Source organism: Budorcas taxicolor, chromosome X, assembly GCF_023091745.1.
Source record: "Budorcas taxicolor isolate Tak-1 chromosome X, Takin1.1, whole genome shotgun sequence".
Taxonomy (NCBI): domain Eukaryota; kingdom Metazoa; phylum Chordata; class Mammalia; order Artiodactyla; family Bovidae; genus Budorcas; species Budorcas taxicolor.
In genome coordinates, this window is record NC_068935.1 from 105,027,172 (window position 1) to 105,045,891 (window position 18,720).

At 45.6% G+C, this 18,720-nt stretch overlaps 1 protein-coding gene across 1 annotated transcript in view; it reads right to left on the reverse strand.

Moving 5' to 3' along the window:
* The window catches only part of TSPAN7 (tetraspanin 7), a 129,186-nt gene that overhangs the window by 13,604 nt on the left and 96,862 nt on the right, over positions 1–18,720 (reverse strand). The window contains exons 2-5 of the mRNA XM_052663003.1: positions 10,606–10,794; positions 6,244–6,318; positions 3,400–3,495; positions 1,348–1,503 (exon numbers count right to left, since the gene is read on the reverse strand). Of these exons, the coding sequence (XP_052518963.1) occupies positions 1,348–1,503; positions 3,400–3,495; positions 6,244–6,318; positions 10,606–10,794 (516 nt within the window). The remainder of the gene's footprint in view (positions 1–1,347; positions 1,504–3,399; positions 3,496–6,243; positions 6,319–10,605; positions 10,795–18,720) is intronic.

Genomic DNA, 18,720 nt, shown 5'->3' on the forward strand with positions numbered 1-18,720 from the left:
AAAATAGTTTGAGTGAAGAAAAAAAAAATTTTTTTTAAAGGCTTTTCTCAAGAGTGATGACTGCTGTATCTGCTCTGCTGTACCACTATCTCAGGGCCATAAAGCACATCCTGCCTTTTACACATTGGCGCATCCACTGAGGGCCAGGTCAGCTCAGCACTGCATACAATGGTAGCATAATGACAGACAGGCGATTAGTGGAGGCGTCCAGGAAGAAACCGGGGGTCACCTCACTGTCAAGAGGTGAAGGCGGCCTCAAAAATTCCAGTCAGAACAAATGTCCTCTTAGCTCAGACAAGCAGCTGTCTGTACTGAACATCTTACCTCACCACACTGACAGAAAATAATAAGCCCAGAATGACACATTGAGCTTCTAGAATGGCAACAATGCCTTGTAGCACTTCTGCTACAAGCATCAACATTACATAGGTAAAATATAGAAACCATCTTTCTACATTCAAATCTTGAAAGGATGGCTATTTTCTGTGAATCATTCAGTAGTTGGCCCAGATCCCACAGGATTGTAAAGATCTTCACCTGACCTTAGTAAGAAAAGAAAAAATTTACCTGATGGTGGCATAACCATAGGTAAACGCAACAGTAGGGTTTTGCTCCCTTTTGTTTCACCAAAACGTATTTCCTATGTGGCATTTCTCTAAATCTTTAAAAACGGAGACGGCCCTCACACACAGCTGTGCCATGCCCTCAGAATGGAATACAGAATTGATTTTCCTTTTCCTCTGACTACCTAAATTTCATTTCCCTCATTTCTACTATGTACTAACTTTCAGATTTCTCTTGGACAGCTTTTTCCTCTCTCTAATTTCTTTAAGAGTCAGGATGTTGATAGTGAGCTGAATTGAAGTCGTTGATTCCTTTTCCTATAGCAGTGACGTCCCTAAAATCAAGCCCGCCCCCCCTCCTCACAGAACCACATGCTGTCTGTCAACTCGACTCCCTCTTTCCGCTGAGGACTGGCACCCAGCTGGGAACAATTTCATGTTTTGAAGGTATATTAAGCAGAAGACAGACACCCAGAAAGAAGAAAGGCAGTGTTCCCTGACATCAGCATCAGGGTTAACAGGAACCACTTGCAAACCCTTCCTAACTATGCCTCAGAGAGTCTCACTGAGGGACAGGAATGCGAGGTGAGTGGAGGCACAGCTTTCTCCTTCAGAAATGGGGCACCCAGGGCCTCTCCCTGCCCAGAAAGAACCACAGAGGAAGATTCTTGACTCTCTCCAAGATGACCATTTCTAACCTATCTGTCATCATTTCACAGAGACAAAAAAGCCCTCTGTAGATGTTCACCACTGAGTCCCATTGGGGCTGAGAGGGAGCGAGTACCTTCTGGTTCACTTTAGTGGCGGCGACAGTCAGGTTGTGCAGATCCTGGGGGTTGCAATCGGTGTCATTCATGCAGCAGCTTGGGGGGATGCCGTGCTCCAGGAAGTAGGGGCTGGTGCTCCAGTTGGTATAGTTCTGCACGCCACAGCAGCTCAGCTGTTAACAGGGAAAGGGAAAGAATTAAGGGTGGCACATCACAGGCACTGTGGTCTCCGCACTGAGCGCCTTGCAGCTTTTAAAAGAAAAACATGGGCCCAGGTCCTAAGGCGACAGGCACAGCTTTGGTGAGCCAAGATGTGCTGAGGCACCGCTAACAATTCTACTTACTGACCAGGCCATGTGAACTCAGCGAAGGAAGTGAGTTCTAGATGATGTCGTGTTGGTTTCCTTAGCACCTCCACAAAGCCAAAGAGCTGCTCTCTGGCCTGGCTAAGCACCAAAATGAGCTAGTGTGTGACAGGGTGCTGCTAAAGAGACTGATATAGAGATCAACTGAATCGAGATGGTCGATGGGGAGCTGAGACAAAAATCTTTTACAAAGCTCTCCCCAGGATCTGCACTAACAGGTACATAAGTGGTTTAGAGCAGAAAAAGATGCACATGGAGGAAGAGAGCTGGTGTGGGTAAACCACAGGCCCCCAGCCACCTGGTCTTGTAAATCAAGTTTTACTGGGACACAGATATGCCTATGTGTTACATGTTGTCTGGGGAGGCTTTTGTGCTCCAAAGGCAGAACTGAGTGGCTGTGATGGGCTGCATGGCCTTCAAAGCCTAAAATAATTCCTGCTTGACCCTTTACAGCAAAGATGTGCCAACTGCAGACACAGAAGATAGGGAAGCACATGGGGCAAAACATATCATCAGTTGGTGAATCTGGGTAAAAGGTGTTCAGCTCCTTGCACTATCCTTGCAATTTTTCTGGGTAGATTTGAAATCCTACCAAAATAAATAACCAGAAACAAAAAATAAGAACGTCTCTAGGTGATCCTGATGGGCAGTCAGGCTTGAAACAAGCCAGGTTTGTTTCCAGACAAGAAACACCTACTTTCCTCATATCCTCTGTAAAGATCACCATGCAGCCTAAACCATTCACATGCGTGCAAGATCCCCAGTTTCTCTGAGATCTCCCCACCCCCATGCCCACTGTAGCCCCCAAGCCCACGAATGCAGCTCAACTGAGTTCTCTGCTCCGCCTCAAGACACCATTTCCAGAAGGCTGGTCTTACAGAGGCAACTCAAAGTAAAGTTGTCCTACACTCACTGTCTACCTTCTTTCCAAGGCTTAAGATGTTTTTAAAAATTATTTTTTAATTGAAGGATAATTGCTTTACTGATGCTGAAGCTGAAGCTCCAATACTTTGGCCACCTGATATGAAGAGCTGACTGATTAGAAAAGACCCTGATGCTGGGAAAGATTGAAGGCAGGAGGAGAAGGGGACGAGAGAGGATGAGATGTTTGGATGGCATCACCGACTCAATGGACATGCGATTGGGCAGCCTCTGGGAGTTGGTGATGGACAGGGAGGCTTGGCGTGCCACAGTCCATGGGGTCGCAAAGAGCTGGACACAACTGAGCAACTGAACGACAACTGCTTTACAGAATTGTATTGGTTTCTGCCGAACATCAACTTGAATCAGTCATAAGCATACACATGTCCCCTCCCTCTTGAATGTCCCTCCCATGTCCCATCTCTTCACACCCTCTAGGTTACTTCAGACCCCCTATTTGAGTTCCCTGAGTCATACAGCAAATTCCCATTGGTTATCTATTTTACATATAGCAATTTTAAGGGCAAACTAGCTCTGCTGTCTTTGGGATGCTCACATCCTTACAGATGAAAAGCAAACCAGACAGGAGTGCTCCTTGACACTAATTACCTGGATCACTGGACCCTGAACAAGTACTGTATGTCCACTCTTGGAAACAGAAGTGAGCCGAGAGGTGGGGAGTGGGGATCGACCGCAAACACTGCCGGTCCAGTGTCACCAGCAGCCCACAAGTCCCCCAACCTCGCAGGCAGCTGCAAGCCCCACCTCCCAGCTGGAACTTACGCTGCGCTGCACATGGTCCACCGCCCGGCTCCTCTCTTCGTTGCCATTGTAATTCTGCATGGCGTCCGTGTAAGTCCTCAGGAAGGTGTCCTTGATCTAGGGAAGAAAATGAGGGATGGGGTTCCAGTCTACTACTGTCCAGGTGGACACAGATTTATACCAACTTACACCCCCAAAATAGCCTCTTCTGAATAAATGTAGGCCAGGGAGGGGATGCCCTGTTTTCTGAGACAGAAGAGCTCAGAAAATTCACCAAGAGGTTTATTAGCTCAGGAGTTTAAACAAATTGTTTCCATTACCTCCAATTCAGAGGAACCCTGCCTAGTTAAATGAGCCACTGAAAGTGGTCAGACTCAGAAGGGCTCTGATGGTTTTTTAGTTATTTTCTTTGAATTGGTTAATGACTATCCTTCTTTCTAAGACTTTTTCTGCCCTTTCTCAGAAGAATGACAAAGAACAAGCCATTGGTGGGGCAGGGGTCAAGGGGAGGCGAAAAGACTGATGTTTTGACTCAAATCAGACCCCTGGTCTACCATACAGGAGTGAGGCAAAACCAGCTTTCACTTACCTGTCTTTACTGAAATAAAAAATAAAGGCTAAAGGACATGGACTTTACTTGTTAATAAATGGTTAACCAAACCCTTTCTCCTCTGTGAACACATTTGACCTTGGGTTAACTTTCATGTTCTGTTTCCCTGGAAACCTACTGAAGGCGGAGCATCAGAGTGTGTTACCAAGCAACCCTGCTTATGGTAAAAAAAAAACGGCCCCCTGATTGGTGAAATGACTCAGGCCTGGAGGAGAGCAAATGACAATTATTACCTGGCAGGAAGCTTAGGGCTAAACATGGAGACTCTGCTAAAAAGGCATGTTCCTTGCTGAAATACTGGACTCTATGCCCGTGGGACAGTTACAAGAGATAAAAAAACTCCACAGGGAGTTCCTAGGTCAAGGAGGGCAATTTTACTGCCTGTGCCTTAGGCAGGGGCATGTCTACACAGGCTTGAGCCTGGGCCATTTTGAGGGCTCCTGATGAAGAAACCACCCACTGCTGCCCTGCCTGCAGCAGTATTTCCTTTACTATACCCTTCGCAGTCAACACTGCCAGGTTGTGACCTAATCCCATCGTATGTGTTTGCCTATGTGTTTATCATGTGTATTTCACATTCATATGTGTTTGCCAAACTGAAGCCCACTACTTGTGGCCAAAGAGTGGTGCTGCAACCCCCAGCCACCCCTTTCCACTGTATTTTTTTTTTTTTTTTCAGTGAAAAGAGTTTAGGCAGCTGAGGAGGTTCAGGTCCTACATATCAGGAACCGTGAGGGGTAGAGCCCTACATGGAACCCAGTCCCAACAGCACACGGGAAGGAGCTGGGCCTGGGGTTCACACGGGCATTGGGGGCACCTATTGGGCTATCAAGGCTGTGACTTTATCAGGTTTTAGGTCAGCTGAGAATAAGAATGGGGGGCTCTAACTTCAGATGCAGCACCCACATGAAACAGTTCTAGAAGTCCGCCTTGGCATCTGAGAGGCCATATTTGGTAAAGACAAAAGCAGGGCTGTAGGGGAAAGGCACAGACAGTGCCTAAGGAAGGCTCATCAGACTCGGCCAAGCGCAAAGGCAGGGCCTGCGAGCAGCTGATGCCAGACTTCAGAAGCCCCAGTAACATGCCACCTCGCTTTCTCACCTCCCTCTTGCTATTTCTTTCCATCCTAACACAGGTATAGCAGCTTCTATCTTTACTGTTATCTACAGCAGGGGTCCCCAACTTCTGGGCTGCAGACTGGTACCTCCTGTCAGATCAGTGGCAGCATGAGATGAGAAATAAACTGCACAATAAATGCCATGTGCTTGAATCATCCTGAAACCACCCCCCTACCCTAGGTCCACAGAAGAATTGTCTTCCACAAAATTGGTCCTTGGTGCCAAAAATGATGAGGACTCCTGGTTTAGAAGGGACAATAATGAATTTGGGGAGGGGGGGTTAGAACCAGAATTTACTGTAGCATATACACTTTCTGACCTCTCATTAGTATATACATCTGAAAAGCGATACTGCAGTGGCTACAGATTGTATGAGAGCATCCCATCTCTGCATTAGCATCTCTACATTTGTCTCGAGCAGCCTCAGCAATGGTGGAAAGATGGCCACACGTGACACAGGACAGCTGGCAGTATCCTTGAAATGAGCAGTTATGATCACAAAACAGGATTCAGAATGATTTTCCACCAGCTGTAGAAGTCTCAAATTTTACATGTAAATGGAAAACAAAGTGCAGCTGTAGGGGTTTTCAACCATGACTGTCTTCTCTCCTTTGCCCCATACCACCAAGCAAAGCCACAGGGCTCTTCACCCCTGGGGTGTAGATTTTACCCTGGTGGGCAGGGGGCGCCCCACAGGGACTCTGGGGGCCAGACAGGAGAGCACAGGCTGCTCTGGAGAAATGGAGCACTTTGTCTTTGGCAAACGACTCATCTGGTTTGCCTTTGCCCTCTGAGAAATCCTGATATACAGACACACACTCGTGCCTCGCTGCAGAGGCTTTTAAGGTATTTAACCTATATGGAAGGTCACTGTTTTAAAACAAGCCAGAGAATCCTTTTATGTCGCAGCTAAATAAAGAAACAGTGAGGGTCAACAAATAAGGTTTCAGATTTGGTGAAATTCCTGCATGTAGAATTTTCTGGGCATTTCAGCTCACAGTAGGTGGCATTTGGAAACTAGCAAATATCACTGGAGATGCCAGCTAGCCTCTCTGTACCCTTTACACATTCCAAGAGGTTTTGAAAGTCTCCCCCCAGAGACCCTTGAACTGAGTTCTCCACTTGGTGTATACTCACCTCATGACGAAACACGAACCCTGAAATGCCAGCCACGAGCTCAGCCAGAAACACCAGGGACAGAAACATGGCGTACTGCAAGGCAAGCGGACATGGGTGCCGTCAGACATGGCGGGAGCGAGCAGACTGCCTCTCTGGACTAAGTCCCTCCTTGGCAGAGGGAATTAGACAAGTTGTTCTATTCCCTGGGTGGAAAAGTGGGAAAACTCCCTTTGCCAGATGTCCCTACATGACCCTCCATGTTAGCTTGCCTCTATTCAATACATATAAGCATCTGGGGGCACATGGGCCGAGGACAGTGCATCCAGGGACCAACATTAGGCCTCTCAGGTTGGCTCCACCGGGAGAAATCTGCAAGGGCGTTTTACAACTAAGTATCCATTACTGTGACTCAGATAGCAAAGAATCCGCCTGCAATGCAGGAGACTTGGGTTCAATCCCTGGGTCAGGAAGATCCCCCAGAGAAGGAAATGGCAACCCACTCCAGTATTCTTGCCTGGAGAATCCGAATGGACAGAGGAGCCTGGCGGGCTACAGTCAATGGGGTCATAAAGAGTCAGACGTGACTGAGTGACGAACACTTTTACTTTTCTCATCCGCTATTCTTTTTACTTTTCTCATCCGCTATTCTTCTTACTTTTCTCATCCGCGATTCTTCATGTTAGGCTCCTCGAGGTAGAGTGTGCTGGGGGAGGGGGGCGTGAGCCCTTTATACCACATTCTTCATCAAGGTCACTTGGAGTCTGCAAGTTGAGAACACTCCCACCACCTGCCTATTGCTGGCAGCTCATTCAGGTTTTAAACTGTTTTGATCGCTAGAAAGCCTTCTTCCCCTTGGCCACAGTGGGCCTCCTTGTAACTTCCACTGGTTGGAGTCGGCTCTGCCTTCAAGAGACACCAGAACCAGCCCAACTTCTCTTCTATGCTACAGCCCTTTGCATGAGAACCCAGTCACGGAGGGACCCAGCTGCTTCTCTCCCTTCGGGCATCCCCTCCCATTTCCTTAAGCACATCTCCTATAAGTGGCTTCAAACCCTCTTCCTTTGTCAGAACGGCCAGGATATGCACAGGCGACATGACATCCTTCCTTGCTCTGGCCTGAATGCAGCCCTTGCAGCGATGGGCCTCTTACCTCTCTGTTCTGCGGGCTCGATAGCCTTTTGAAAAGCAAATCGGCTATGCTACTGACAAATAATGTTTGCAAGCATCAAAAATCCTCACTGCTTCTTATACATTTCATGCTTCTTGTACTTTCCAAGGCGATTGTGTGTGTGTGTGTGTGTGCGTGAGTGCGTGTGCATGTACGCGCACGTGTGTGTGTGCGTGTGCATGTACATGAGCATGTGTGCCCAAGTTCAGGGATATTACACGGTACTTATGAGACATTAAGGCTTTCCATTTTTGTGACTTTGAAAAGCAGATAAAAGGAAAGAGAATTGATTCCTTTCCTACGAGGCATATGTCTTACAATCTGCTTCTTCTCATCCTGAAATGAAATACACCAGTCCCGAATGTTGGGAATGGTCCTTGGTGATGCCCTGGAATTTGGGTACCCTGCACATGGCCATATTGCTTACTTGTAAAATACACATCTGTGCACAGGATCATAAATTATTTTTCTCTGCTAGGGGCATCTATATTCAAAGGAGGAAATACAGCCTTAAAATGCCAGTTAGTCTCTCTGCACATTGAAAGCACAGGCACTACCAAACACACAGTAATGAAATGAAGGCTCCATGTATACAACTTCCTCTCTCAACTTGGTACAATGCACAATTAGAAACACCTTTTACTCTAGGGAGAGTCTCACCCCAGGCCTAGACTCCTCGAGACAGTACTGTGAGAGAGTATTTGTTAGGAGGCAGGTGGGAGGAAGAACTTTTGACTCTGTGGTCAGAAATCCTCCTGGATTTGAGTCCTGGCCATGTTGTAGAGTAACTGTTAGGCAACAGGCCACTGCTCTGAGCCTCCATAAAGTAAAAACAGTTATTTTTAGTTGTTTTGCAATTAATGAGGTTAAATGAGGACTGTAAAATTCTAGAGAGACAGTTAATCAAGTGACTTCTGCTTTGCTCAGCTAGATCAGCAGTTTCGCATCCCTGGGAGGTTCTCTGCTTCTGGAAGCTTCCAGAGAAGAGCTGTTGCTCCTTCAGAAGGCCTACTGGGGAGAGCCTGCATTACATTCAGGTGGTAGGGTTTAAGTTTTCTCCAAATGAAAATACTGAGGTACAAACAGTCCTGGCTTTGGAAAGAAGCTTCTCTGGGTTCCAAACCCAGGTCTGTGCATAGTTGGTGAACCTGCACAAGGATCACACACACCTCCAAGTCTTTATCACATAATATGAAAATACAACCTGCACTTTACAGTGGTGGTGAGGAATAAATAAAATGTAGTACGCCCACAGGACAACACTGAGCAGGTAACAGGAACCAACCATCCCCCATCCCCCACCCCCAAACTTCTCTACTCCCCAAAAGGCTTGCTTGTCAGTAAGCTCACAAGTGTTAGGAGAAAATGGAAGCGTGGTGTGAAACCACCTTCAGAAGAGGCCAGAGATGACTGTTTCATTGTTGCATGCCCTCTTCTGCTTCAGTCATAGTCTTTAGGGTGGAAGAAACCTTGGTGATTTAGTCCCATAGCATTCTTTCATAAATGGGGACAGAGGCCCAAAGAGGTTACGTCCTTGCCGTCAAGACTTAAGCCAGTTAGTGTCAGGGCCTGTCAAGGTCTCCAAGTCTCTTCCCTTCTTGTCTGGACAGGTGGATTTGCAGAGGTCTCTGCCTCTGGAATTAATTCTCCCCTTGCTAATCACTGTACCCAGGAAGAGGGTCTCAGCCCTGGCTGTGCAATAGCGCCCCCTGGAGAGCTTTCAGGAAAATATGCAGCCAGACCCTCACCACCATAGATTCTGGTTCCATTGGCTGGGGGTGGGTCCCTGGCAGAGCTGCCCAGGTGACTTAGACATGGATCAAAGTTGAAGACTACCAACCCTAGACCAAAGGAAACACTAGTGCCTGTAAGAAGTGAAGGTTGACTCAGGGGCCTAGTGGAGGTGACAGCAGCAGAAGTGCCTGAGTATGGTCTCACTACAGCTTTTCCACCAACCTGGAGGATCAGTGGTGTCCAGGGCATCAGCTTCCCGCATGATCTGCAGGGCAGAAAGTGGCCAAATCAAGCACAACCTCCATGAGGCTGTCAACAAAGAGACTGGGAAGATGGGTCCTTTGGAGTGAATCATCTTCACACCCATATCTGTCACTAGACAGTATTAAGGGTTACTACAATCTAGGGCTAAACAAGAAAGGACAGGAGACACAGCACTCATGGAATCTCCACTCTCCCCTTTCAGAGAACAAGAAGTCTGTGAGACATCCTTTTAAATAAAGTTGTCTTTTGAGGAGAGCCCCTTGCGGCCTTTTATCTATGAAAAGTATTGAAAGTGTTAGTCACTCAGTTGTGTCCAACTCTGCAATCCCATGGACTGTAGCCCACCAGGCTCCTCTGTCTATGGGATTTTCCAGGCAAGCATACTGGAGTGGGTTGCCATGCCCTCCTCCAGAGGATCTTCCCAACCCAGGGACTGAACCTGGGTCTCCTACATTGCAGGCAGACTCTTCACCATTGGAGCCACCAGGGAAGTCACTTTTATCTATGAAAATCTTCCACATTAATGGGCAAGAGAGTAGAGAATTAGGCAACTGGTCTACCAAAAAGTTGAGACTTGCAGTAACCATCTTTCAACAGCTTGCCTTACTCTTTGGGAAACATCACTGCTGTGTTTGTCCTATTACCAGGTCCGGGTAGCCAATACTTGGTCCCACATCAACCCTCTATTGAGTGGGGAAGCTCTGGCTTAGTTCAGCTCCCACCACATGGAGCCAAGGGATGCAGATGTAGAGGAGAGCATGCCCGTGCATCCAAGCACGGCCAAGCTCAAGGAGGCAGAAAAGTATTTTTCCACTGGGAACTTGGGCATGAAAGGATGCTTATGTTCAAGATACTGCCTCACCCACCAAGGCTGCATATCACATGCTTCAAGAGATTTCTAAGACTGAATTCAAAACTAGAACAGGGCATCTTGCTATAAATGGCTATAAATGGCTTATTGGAACTGCTGGCCACTGCTTTGTCATCATCTACCTCAAGGGACCAGGACTGGATTTTTTGTGCCAGGCTGTGTCTGGGATTGTCTGTCTCTCTAGGGGACTAAAGGGTAGGTTAGGTAAGAGTCTGGACTAAAATTAGAGTCAATGAATATCAAGGTCTCGTCTGTGGCTTCAAGAAGGGCCACTTCGCTTTCACGTGATTTGCATTTTTACAAAACAGAATCCGAAAGCAGTATTCCATTGTGACCTACTCACCAGTTTCAGCATCCATGGGCTACCACGGCATGTGGCAAAGCATCCAAACAGGCCAAACACGACGATGGTGGTGCCAGTGCCGATGAGCACATAGGGGGCATTTGTGGAGTTCTCGGCGATAAGGGAGATGTAGGTGCCCAGAGTAAGTTTGCCCCAGACTCCAACGGCCAGCAGGATCACCCCAGTGATCTGAAAAGGGCAGGAGGGAGAAGGGACAGTAAGACTGCTGCTGAGAGACACGAGAATCAACACCAAGCAACGTGGCCAGAATCTGCAGACTCCAGTTTCCGGGGAACAAGCAGACACTTGCTGTAGGAGTCCCTGAAGCACTGGGAAAGGCCAGAGCCCATAAGTGAAAGCCATCATATAGGAAAGACACTGCGATTGTGGACAATTCGATCTGTCCCTTACCCAATCCCATAGGCAGGTACCATGTTAACTGGAAGGCAAGCCAACATTCAAGAACTTAAAAAAAAAAAAGAAAAAAAGCTGCTTAACACATTATTGGACTTCCCTGGTAACTCAGTGGTAAAGAATCCTCTTGCCAATGCAGGTGGTGTGGGTTCGAGCCCTGGGTTGGGAAGATCCCTTGGAGGAGGAAATGGCAACCCACTCCAGTATTCTTGCCTGGGAAATCCTATGAACAGAGGAGCCTGGCGGGCTACAGTCCATGGGGTTGCAAAGAATTGGACACAACGGAGCAACTGAAAACCAACAACACATTATTGACGCCACAGGCGTTATCTTCTGTAAAAATCTCTCGGTCAGGTCAATGATGTGTTTAAAAGTACATCCTAATACAGGTCTGAGCACCTTCCCAGGTCTGGTCTGAGAGCTGCTGCTCAACACAGAACTGGGCACGACCACAGTGAGAACATCAGCTGACCTCTTCAATGGCACATGTGTTTATGGAATACTTTAAGGATATCCTGCATGATGTTTTCAAGAACAAGGTGACCTTCTTTGACTATCATGACAAAAATGTCTACAAAAGCAAAATACGGAAAGTATTTTTGAATCCCTATTGATGTGCTGCCTTATTTGTGATACTTCATTCATTATAAAACAACAGAAGAATCTGAATAGTTCCTGGAGTTAGCTATAATACGATTTGTCAAATTGCTCTGATTGGCCCGAAGGAAATCCCCACAGTGTACTAAACCACAGAACTGTCCATCAGTTGGGCCCTTACTTCAGGGCATAGACTTGGGGCTGTGTACCATGTCTGACTCTCCAACCCTTGCAGGTCACGCACCCTGGCAGCCTTAGCTACTGAAGCCAGCTACTGACTTTGTGTCTCTAACTTCCCAGTCCGCCTCTCCCTCAGTATACCAACAGCTGAGCAGCTCATTTGAACGGACATCCCTCCAACTGCCACCACTTCTGACATCTTATAAGGCTTGAAAAGGGGCCTGAGTATCCATGGTAGCCCTTCTGCACCTTCTCCCACCCTATACCCTGATGACCGACACCAAGAGCCCCCCAGGAGATGCGGCTTCAATCCCTGGGTTGGGACTGAAGGAGGGCATGGCGACATACAGATTCTTCACTTTACTAAATCTATTACCACTTGTCAAGTGAGGAGGCAAATAATAAAAAGAATGCACTAATGGATGCAAGTAGAGATGATTATACGGAGTGAAGTAAGTTGGATAGAGAAATCTGCCTGCAATGCAGGAGACCTGGGTTCCATCCCTGGGTCAGGAAGATCCCCTGGAGAAGGGGATGGCAACCCACTCCAGTATTCTTGCCTGGAGAATCCCATGGACAGAGGAGCCTGGTGGGCTACAGTCCATGGGGTCGCAAAGAGTCGGACACGACTGAAATGACTTAGCAGGCAAGCAAGCACAGATAGGTAGACAGACAGATAAATATTGAGTGAGGAGGCAAGATAAGAAACTGAAGAAAAATCTGTATGAAACAAATAAATACCAGCCTCTCCAAGGTTTCCCCTGTCAATTAACATACCGTTCCTTAATGTGTGTAAGTGAACACAGGCTACACGAGAATCAAATGCCTGGACCAGTGGATCTCCAGGACTTTCTCTGTTGACACTTCCTTCTGCAGTTTGGAGCCATCAAGCTCCACCATCAGATTGTTTCTCTGTGCAGGAAAAAGAACAGACACTCCACCTTTCCCCATATCATCTGACAGTGGGCTTTGGCAGTTTGGGGAATGGGATCAGTGGAAACAACAGGAGCTTGGTGAATCTCCCCTACCCCTACTTTGGAGAACCATCACCATGAAAGACAGAAATAAAATCTTTCAAGTAGAAAAAGGTCAAGGAATTTGTGTTACTTTTATAAGGTGAAGGAATGTGATACAATTTTGAGGAGAAAGTGTTTGACACAAATATTTGGGAGAAAGGGGCCCAATGGACGTCTACCGCCTTTGAAAAGTCAAGAGGGATGGCCTTAGTGAGTCAGGAAAACCAAGAACACATTTGTTGTCAAGAGTTCCAAGTCCTCTGCTGACACCTGGTGGTTGTTAAAGAAAGTACCTCCCTTGAACACCTTTTCTGCCACTCTAATCCAAAGGGAAACAGAATGCTTTTCGTCCACTAGAATCAAAATAGAAGATTCAACTCTACTCCTTACAGGTAAGATTGCAGTGAACAGTGGGTAGTATGGATGGTGCCATCTTTTATTACTCAACGCTTAGCACAGTGCCAGGCTTAGAATAAATGTTAATATTCATTAACAAACACATTTTCTTTTTCTGGGTCTTAGACCTCTATTTTATAAAAGAGTCTTTCACATGCCAAACAGTTACAAAACTTTTCCATCAAGTAAATACTGAGAGGTAACTTAAAATGCAACTAAAGAGAATCTTTCTCCCCTAATTCCCTCTTTGGCATTAACTGCCTAAAGATGTAAATATTAACAATGCAAGTGTAATGAACAAAACAAAAAATCCCATTAAATTAGCGTTGTTTAGACTGAATATGTCTCATCCAGACACCTGTGATTTCATGATTGCCCCCAAAGATTTAGTTACCCTTCATACATACACCGAGTAGCTGTATTCTATATACTATTATTGCCAGTTATCATTGGAACATGATGGTTTTAAGGCAAGTGTATACTACTCACCAAGTATAAGAGTTTGATATTATCTTTTACTTCTGTGGCCAGTGATTTCATGAAGTTCATTTAATAACCTAACAAAGATTATATGCAGTATGTCAAGGTTAACACAAATCCTGATTTTAAGACAAGCAGTATTAACATTTTTATTCCTTTTCTTTCAAAAAATAATTTCTGCAAATGTAGCCATTGCTTTGAGTATAAAATGTCTCCTCATATAATATCAACTTGTTAGAATGTTCATATAATGTCAATTATACAAATAATCCTCTTTTAAATTTTTTGGCAAAAGGACTATTTTTGCAGACCTCCAACTGTACCTCTTAAAGACTGCCACTGGGCGCAAACAAACACAACAGTGTTAAGGAGAAAGAGGAAAAGCATAAGCAGACAAGGGAAGAAAGGGGTTAGGTCGAAATGGACCCTGAAGTGAGTTAAAACTGTATTTGCTAGAAATAGTGGTGGTGGACTTGGAATGAGCCTTGGAAGAAGTTGCCAGGTAGTTGTAGGGGAAAAAAAACACAAGCAAAGGGCTAAAGAGGCAATGCATGTGAGCGTGTGTTGAGTCATGTCCGACTCTTAGCGGCCCCTTGGACTGTAGCCTATTAGGTGCTTCTGCCCGTGGGATTTCCCAGGCAACAATACTGGGGTGGGCTGCCATTTCCTTCTTCATGGGATCTTCCTGATCCAGGGATTGAACCTGTGTCTCCTGCATTGGCAGGTGGATTCTTTACCACTGCACCACCTGGGAAGCCCCATAAAACACAGCAAACGAGCACGCACTTACATCTTTCCTACTATAATAATGCTTCTTAGCAAGAAAAAGAAACATACTATAGGATTTTCTTTCCTTTCTTTTGACCCCACCACAGGGCATGCAGGATCTTAATTCCCTGACCAAGGATCGAACCTGTGCCCTCTGCATTGGAAGTGTGGCATCTTAACCACTGCACCACCAGGGAAGTCCCAAGATGTTCTTTCCTTGAACCCTGCTAACACACACAGCAACACTCACGCCTACATGTGCCTTGGTGAGCACCCGCAGAGTACAAAGTAAAGAACAGGTTCTCTTGCTCTCTCTCTTATGCACTGGGCTGCAGTGAATAAGTGGGTTCAAAGTTCACCAAGGCAATTTTGAGTCTCAGCTCTTAAGAGACCTTAAATTCTGAAATCAAGCAGCATGTCACTGACTTGGCTTTCTCATGGAACTTTTGCTTCCTTCTCAGAAGAATCAATTTGCAAGAAGCCAATAGCGCAGCCAAGGAGGGGACAGATTAGAGCCGAACCCACGCTGGGTGGCCTGGTGAAGGCCCCGCCACCCCCATGCTCCTGCATCGACCACAAACAACGAGGGCAGGCCTGGTGCCCACCAGCAGCAGCCAGGCTGCATCTGGTCTTTTTTAACTCGCAGCATCTCATGGTGGCTCAGTATTTTCTGCGTGCCTGCAACACAGCTCAAAATATACAGGGAGCGGAGCACCTTCTGCTACTACTAATTTAGGCTTGGTGAGGAGACTGAGAAAACTGTAATGGCAGCATCAGAGAAAGTAGATCAGAGCTAGAAAAGGTCTGGTGTGATCACATTACTTGAAAATTATAGTGAAAGAAAACCATAGATGGGTTTGCCACTGTACCAAGGGGTGTCTGAAATGCTCTGGAAGAGACTTCCTGAGGTTTATGTTCATCTTGAAGTGGAGACAGAGGGGGAACAGATACCAGAGAGGAATGAGCCCCCTTGCTTCTGACAGGTCAGCACTGAGGACACTGGGAAGTCTCCTCACAGCACCCTCATCCTCAGAGAGTGGCCACGGACATAGCAGTGCCATCCACTTCACACACCCAGAAGGCTTTTTTTAACTTGTTTTATTTTTAAAATTTTCATTGGGGCATAGTTGATTTACAATATTGTGTTAATTTCAAGTGAGTCTCTTATACATATATCTACTCTCTTTTTAGCTTCTTTTTCCATATAGGTCATTATAGAGTATTGAGTTCTCTGTGCTATACAGTAGGTCCTTATGATCTATTTTATATATAGGATTGTGTATATGTCAATCCCAGTTTATATGCCCACATGTATATGATCTCCCAATTTCTCTCCTCTACCCTTACCCCCCAGTAACCACAAGTTTATTTTCTGCATCTATAACTCTACTTCTGTTTTTTTGCTAAGTTCACTTGTACTCTTTTCTTAGATTCCACATGTCAGTGATCTCATATATTTGTCTTCCTCTGACTTACTTCACTCAGTATGACCATCTCTAGGTCCATCCATGTTGCTGAAAATGGCATGATTGTGTTCTTTTTACGGCTGAGTCGTATTCCATTGTATATATATACCACATCTTCTTTATCAAGAGGCATTTTCTTGAGCCTACTCCCTTTCTGCATGCAGACCACAGACCTCCTGATTCAACTGTAGCCACTCCTCTCGTGCCCATGAAAGGCTGTGCTAGGTTTGGGTTTGACAGAGTAAAACCCACATATTTTCTTTTTCTTTAACTACACAATATGCTAAATAGGAGTTTGTGGCATCATTAGGATAATGTGAAGACGCTCATGTAGAAGGCGGGGCTTATGAGCCATGTATTATGAAATTAAGGGGAAAAAGATAACAGAAAATTAAACTCTAGAAGCACAAGCTGTCTAGAAGCTGCACCCTTCCCTAAGAAGCTCTATGGGATAGAAAACACAATCTAAAGCTAACAGAAATGAACAGGCAGAAGAGACTGTGGGCAGAAATCTCAGCTAGGTAGCCATTTTAAGTGAAAGCCACAATTCAATTATCCCAGAGGTTTATAGGTTAATTCACTCTACACGACACCCAGATATGGGGAAATGTTCTTCCCCCATTCCAGATGATTCTGTAACTCAGGAAAAAATGCCTGACACAGAAACTCCATATACATCATCAATAATGAAAACCCAGGTCCTTGGAAGTTAGGGTTTAAAAGGAAAAGTATCCAACCAACTCTGCTTTCAGTTCACTTACGCGTGTGTGTGTGTGCTGAGAGGACAGCGGGGGAGAGCAAGTCTTTGCAGTTTGCTGACCTGGTTTCAGAGAGATGGATAAAGCAATCAGAAAGACAGAGAAGCCAGCAGCTTCCACCCATGAGCTGATGGAAGTTTACTTCTTAAGTGTGAAGAAGTAACAGTGTAAAGCTGTCATATTTACAACTTAAGCTATTATTATGAGTTATTTGTATTAATGTTTAATACGTTCAAATAGACTAAGGACCAGGATTTACTGGGGTTTTTCAGTGGGCCTGAGGACTCACATCAGATGAGCAGCAGAAAGATTCAACATATTTAAAAGGCAGGTGAGTGCAAGAGCTCTAGAGTTGGGGTTACAATACTAGCACTTCAGAAACAGTTTTGTCACTAATAAGCCGTGTGACTTTGGGCAGATTGCCTAACCTTTCTGGGCCTCAGTTCCCCCTTCAGTAAGATCAGGAGGTGGGAAAACCTGATTGCCGGGGCTTCCTCCAGCAACTACACTCTGATACAACAAGTCCGAATTTCAAACTTGACATGCCTATTCTCTCTGAAATGCATTTTTACATGTGCCACTGGGCAAATAAGCACCAGGAAGTTTATTAGTTCCTCCCTGTGACTGACAAACCATCACCTGTGGGGACAGGAAGGTCAACTCATGTCTGGATTCAAGGCTAGTCGACTGTTCTGCCAGCTTTCCAAGGTGACAAGTGCTTGCTGGGAAAGAGAAAAAGGGCCATGCACCGTAGTTATACCCAGACATCCAAGAATGTGTAACATCACCAGCATATCAACAAGCTTTACTTTTTATATGAAGATGACACTGTCATCTTAAGAGCAATAAGATATATGCATTGTGCTATTTAGGAGCCTGGTGGGTTCCAGTCCACGGGCTCACACGGACTTAGTGAGCAAACAACAATTTCTTTCTAGGCAAGTATATTAGCCAATTCAACCCTCTGATCTGTCACTTTTACGTTTACATGTGCATGGGTGAATGTGTACATGTACAGAAGAGGACACACATTCCGTGGCAGGGAGGTTAGTGGTATCATTAAAAAGATTTAGGGAAGTTGTGAAGAGGAAGATAGAGAACTGAGATGCTCTTAAATGCTGACTTGTTAAGACTGAGTTTGAAGGCAGCTGTGGATGTGGGACTGGAGTTCGGGAGGGAGTCCGAGATGCAGGTGAGAGCTGAGGCTGGAAGTGACAGTGAGGGAGGGGTGTATCTCAGGAAGTGGAAGCAGACCACATTGGTCAATAGCTTTTACCAGGGGCCGGTGTGACTGGGCTTTGTGCTCAGCCCGGGGGAGTCCAGCTGGGGACTGGCTCATGCAGGTGGCTGGCTGGAGACCAAGCCATCTCTCTAACGTCCTAGAGACCCAGAAAGTAGTGGAAATGGATCAATAGGGTCACAGTGATTTCTGAATTAAAAACTGGGTCTGAACACATTAGAGACACCTGAAATAGGCCTATTACAGAAAATCAGGGCTCTGCTGCTGCTCAAATCATAATAAAGACCACTTTATCAAAATACAGCCTTTTACTAGCTGAAAAACTCACCCCCTTCGAATGCAGCCCAAGCAGTTCCACCTGATACTTACTTCCATTATTCAACAAAGGGTCATGGGAAATTTGCAAACATGTTATTAGGGACTCTGTATATCCCATTAGGAAATGATAAAGAATGGGCAGTCCTGAACTGGTTTCACATTTCCTGGATATTATTCTAAAAGATTCTGGACTTTAGGTCTCCACCCTCTTAAACAAATCTCTTAACAAAGGCCCCAGAATAAAAAAGAAAATCCTCCATGTTTATTAGCACATTGAGAAACATTCCATTATATCAGGCAGCTTTTTCTGAGCCTCTTGGTGTGGATTTTTATTGGTAAGTATTACTGTTTCTGCAAATGTTTAAAACAAACTGAGGGCTTTTATTTACACTAATAGGAAGCATCTTACTCTGACTTCCAGTCGCCAGGAGCATGTAAAAAGAAGTGAGCAAACCAGAGGTTAAGACTGTCTGGATATAGTT